This window comes from Brachyhypopomus gauderio, chromosome 7 (assembly GCF_052324685.1).
Source record: "Brachyhypopomus gauderio isolate BG-103 chromosome 7, BGAUD_0.2, whole genome shotgun sequence".
Lineage (NCBI taxonomy): Eukaryota > Metazoa > Chordata > Actinopteri > Gymnotiformes > Hypopomidae > Brachyhypopomus > Brachyhypopomus gauderio.
Genome location: NC_135217.1, coordinates 7281942 through 7286941, shown reverse-complemented (window position 1 = coordinate 7286941; position 5000 = coordinate 7281942). Strand labels below are relative to the sequence as shown.

The 5000-nt window shown below is 48.7% G+C and overlaps 1 protein-coding gene across 1 annotated transcript in view; it reads left to right on the top strand.

Annotated features, from left to right (window-relative positions):
- The window catches only part of mcc (MCC regulator of WNT signaling pathway), a 64063-nt gene that overhangs the window by 47543 nt on the left and 11520 nt on the right, over positions 1 to 5000 (top strand). The window contains 1 exon segment of the mRNA XM_077010804.1: positions 1725 to 1962. Within this exon segment, the coding sequence (XP_076866919.1) occupies positions 1725 to 1962 (238 nt within the window).

Here is a 5000-nt window from a genome sequence, read left to right as displayed (position 1 = left end):
GAAGAGGGGTTTATATAGGGAGGAAGAGGGGTTTATATAGGGAGGAAGAGGGGTTTATAGAGGGAGGAAGAGGGGTTTATAGAGGGAGGAAGAGGGGGTTTATATAGGGAGGAAGAGGGGTTTATAGAGGGAGGAAGAGAGGTTTATAGAGGGAGGAAGAGGGGTTTATATAGGGAGGAAGAGGGGTTTATAGAGGGAGGAAGAGGGGTTTATATAGGGAGGAAGAGGGGTTTATAGAGGGAGGAAGAGGGGTTTATATAGGGAGGAAGAGGGGTTTATATAGGGAGGAAGAGGGGTTTATAGAGGGAGGAAGAGGGGTTTATATAGGGAGGAAGAGGGGTTTATAGAGGGGAGGAAGAGAGGTTTATAGATGGAGGAAGAGGGGTTTATAGAGGGAGGAAGAGGGGTTTATAGAGGGAGGAAGAGGGGTTTATATAGGGAGGAAGAGGGGTTTATAGAGGGAGGAAGAGGGGTTTATATAGGGAGGAAGAGGGGTTTATAGAGGGAGGAAGAGGGGTTTATATAGGGAGGAAGAGGGGTTTATAGAGTGAGGAAGAGGGGTTTATATAGGGAGGAAGAGGGGTTTATATAGGGAGGAAGAGGGGTTTATATAGGGAGGAAGAGGGGTTTATAGAGGGAGGAAGAGGGGTTTATAGAGGGAGGAAGAGGGGGTGTATAGAGGGAGGAAGAGGGGTTTATATAGGGAGGAGAGGGGGTTTATAGAGGGAGGAAGAGGGGTTTATATAGGGAGGAAGAGGGGTTTATAGAGGGAGGAAGAGGGGTTTATAGAGGGAGGAAGAGGGGTTTATATAGGAGGAAGAGGGGTTTATAGAGGGAGGAAGAGGGGTTTATAGAGGGAGGAAGAGGGGTTTATAGAGGGAGGAAGAGGGGTTTATATAGGGAGGAAGAGGGGTTTATATAGGGAGGAAGAGGGGTTTATAGAGGGAGGAAGAGGGGTTTATAGAGGGAGGAAGAGGGGTTTATAGAGGGAGGAAGAGGGGTTTATTAGGGAGGAAGAGGGGTTTATATAGGAGGAGAGGGGGTTTATAGAGGGAGGAAGAGGGGTTTATATAGGGGAGGAAGAGGGGTTTATATAGGAGGAAGAGGGGTTTATAGAGGGAGGAAGAGGGGGTTATAGAGGGAGGAAGAGGGGTTTATATAGGGAGGAGAGGGGGTTTATAGAGGGAGGAAGAGGGGTTTATATAGGGAGGAAGAGGGGTTTATAGAGGGAGGAAGAGGGGTTTATAGAGGGAGGATGAGGGGTTTATAGAGGGAGGAAGAGGGGTTTATAGAGGGAGGAAGAGGGGTTTATGTAGGGAGGAAGAGGGGTTTATAGAGGGGAGGAAGAGGGGTTTATAGAGGGAGGAAGAGGGGTTTATAGAGGGAGGAAGAGGGGTTTATAGAGGGAGGAAGAGGGGTTTAATATAGGGAGGAAGAGGGGTTTATATAGGGAGGGAAGAGGGGTTTATAGAGGGGAGGGAAGAGGGGGTTTATAGAGGGAGGAAGAGGGGTTTATAGAGGGAGGAAGATAATGGGAACTGTCATCATAATTAGAGAGACTGTTGGAAAAGGGAAGCAGAGTCATTTAGGGTGATTTCCCATGTTTCAGTTCTCCACATGGTGCTGTGTAAGTCTTAAGTGTGTGTGTGTGTGTGTGTGCGTGTGTGTGTGTGTGTGTGTGTGTGCGTGTGCGTGTGTGTGCGTGTGTGTGCGTGCGTCCACAGCACCACTAGCTCCACAGCGAGCAGCTGTGACACGGAGTTCTCCAAAGAGGACGAGCAGCGTCTGAAGGACTACGTGCAGCAGCTGAAGAACGACCGGGCGGCGGTGAAGCTGACCATGTTGGAGCTGGAGCACGCCCCACATGGACCCGCTCAGCTGCGACGTCAAGGCCCCCGCGGCGACCCACAGCGCCTGGACCTGGAGAACGCTGTGCTCATGCAGGAGCTCATGGCCATGAAGGTAGCGCGTCTGCGTCTGCGTCTGCGTCTGCGCTGTTCTCTGAATCCTCCTTCATGAATCTGTGGAGTGTTTTTCTCTGCAGCGGGGCCCCTCTCTCTGCCTTTGAAGTCGCTTCCTTCAGTAACTTCAAATGTTTCACACATTTTTGTGCTTAAATAAATAAGGCAGAGCTCAGGGTACTGAAAACACCAAAATAAAATCAGCACGCGTCATTACAGTGGACGGTACCAGCACACACACTGTCTGTCTGCACGGTTGACTGACCGATGAACTGATTGACTGGATGACCCATCTAGCTGACAGTCATTTCCTCTCTGATAGACTGCTCACGGCCCCAGTAGCGCCGTGCTGAGGGCGGTGTTGCCCCCGCCGATACACCGGGCCGGATTTATCTCCCCATAAGCTGTCCTGACTGGAGAAGCATGCTTGTAGACTGTATCACTGTCACAAATTCCATGAGACAGTTTTACACTAATGGCCATCTGGATCCGAGGGTGGTATGTGTGAGTGTGTGTATGTGTGTGTATTTGGATGTGAATATGTGTGTGTTTGGGCCTGTCAGAGTTATGAAGGAAGCTCTTACTCCAGACCCTAATTACAAACTATGGTTAGTCCAAACCTAGTTCCTAACTAGAAAGTCACCTCTGTTTGGCTCGAATGTCGTCATCATCATCATCGTCGTCATCATCAGAGGGGGAGGAGGAGGAGGAGGGGGAGGAGGAAGAGGGCATCAGCCTGCTTCAGCTGAGATAATTGCGAGCACCTCCAGTTTTCCTGTATTCCCATCAGTTCTGGTGTTCTGCAGTTTCCTGCAGTTTGGAGGGGATCAGAGGTCTAAACGCAAGGGCACCTACTCCAGCACTCTTTCAGGAGAAGTGTAGAGTAGACATGTAGTGCAGTAGTGTAGTGTAGAAGTGTAGTGTAGAGTAGACGTGTAGACGTGTAGAGTAGACGTGTAGAGTAGACGTGTAGAGTAGACGTGTACAGCAGACGTGTTGAGTAGACGTGTAGTGCAGGACGTGTAGTGCAGACGTGTAGTGCAGTAGTGTAGTGTAGACGCGCAGTGCAGATGCGTAGTGCAGACGCGCAGTGCAGATGCGTAGTGCAGTAGTGTAGTGTAGACGTGTAGTGCAGTAGTGTAGTGTAGACGTGTAGTGCAGTAGTGTAGTGTAGACGCGTAGTGCAGACGCGCAGTGCAGACGCGTAGTGTAGACGCGTAGTGCAGTAGTGTAGTGTAGACGTGTAGTGCAGTAGTGTAGTGCAGTAGTGTAGTGTAGACGTGTAGTGTAGACGTGTAGTGTAGACGTGTAGTGCAGTAGTGTAGTGCAGTAGTGTAGTGCAGTAGTGTAGTGCAGTAGTGTAGTGCAGACGTGTAGTGTAGACGTGTAGTGTAGACGTGTAGTGTAGACGTGTAGTGCAGTAGTGTAGTGCAGTAGTGTAGTGCAGTAGTGTAGTGTAGACGTGTAGTGCAGTAGTGTGGTATAGACGTGTAGTGCAGTAGTGTAGTATAGACGTGTAGTGCAGTAGTGTAGTGCAGACGTGTAGTGCAGACGTGTAGTGCAGACGTGTAGTGCAGTAGTGTAGTGCAGTAGTGTAGTGTAGACGTGTAGTGCAGTAGTGTAGTGTAGACGTGTAGTGCAGTAGTGTAGTGCAGACGTGTAGTGCAGTAGTGTAATATAGACATGTAGTGCAGTAGTGTAGTATAGACGTGTAGTGCAGTAGTGTAGTGCAGTAGTGTAGTGTAGACGTGTAGTGCAGTAGTGTAGTGCAGTAGTGTAGTGTAGATGTGTAGTGTAGACGTGTAGTGCAGTAGTGTAGTGTAGACGTGTAGTGCAGTAGTGTAGTGCAGACGTGTAGTGCAGTAGTGTAGTGCAGTAGTGTAGTATAGACGTGTAGTGCAGTAGTGTAGTATAGACGTGTAGTGCAGTAGTGTAGTGTAGACGTGTAGTGCAGTAGTGTAGTATAGACGTGTAGTGCAGTAGTGTAGTGCAGTAGTGTAGTGCAGTAGTGTAGTGCAGTAGTGTAGTGCAGTAGTGTAGTGCAGTAGTGTAGTGTAGACGTGTAGTGCAGTAGTGTAGTGTAGACGTGTAGTGCAGTAGTGTAGTATAGACGTGTAGTGCAGTAGTGTAGTGTAGACGTGTAGTGCAGTAGTGTAGTATAGACGTGTAGTGCAGTAGTGTAGTATAGACGTGTAGTGCAGTAGTGTAGTGTAGACGTGTAGTGCAGTAGTGTAGACGTGTAGTGCAGTAGTGTAGTGCAGTAGTGTAGTGTAGACGTGTAGTGCAGTAGTGTAATGTAGACGTGTAGTGCAGTAGTGTAGTGCAGTAGTGTAGTGTAGATGTGTAGTGCAGTAGTGTAGTGTAGACGTGTAGTGCAGTAGTGTAGTGTAGACGTGTAGTGCAGTAGTGTAGTGTAGACGTGTAGTGCAGTAGTGTAGTGTAGACGTGTAGTGTAGACGTGTAGTGCAGTAGTGTAGTGCAGTAGTGTAGTGTAGACGTGTAGTGCAGTAGTGTAGTGCAGACGTGTAGTGCAGTAGTGTAGTGTAGACGTGTAGTGCAGTAGTGTAGTGTAGACGTGTAGTGTAGACGTGTAGTGTAGACGTGTAGTGCAGTAGTGTAGTGTAGACGTGTAGTGCAGTAGTGTAGTGCAGACGTGTAGTGCAGTAGTGTAGTGCAGACGTGTAGTGCAGTAGTGTAGTGTAGACGTGTAGTGCAGTAGTGTAGTGTAGACGTGTAGTGTAGACGTGTAGTGCAGTAGTGTAGTGCAGTAGTGTAGTGCAGTAGTGTAGTGCAGTAGTGTAGTGTAGACGTGTAGTGCAGTAGTGTAGTGTAGACGTGTAGTGCTGGCCCCACTGCTAGGGTGAGGGTCATAGACGTGAAGAGTGATCAACCTCCCTGTTCTGCTGCTCATAACCACTGACCCACTGACCAAACCACCAGCTCACACCACCAATAACACCCTGTGTTGTTCATCATCTGATCACACACACAAACTCTTTGATAAACTTTCAAAATCTTTCTTTTGATCCCCCACCCACC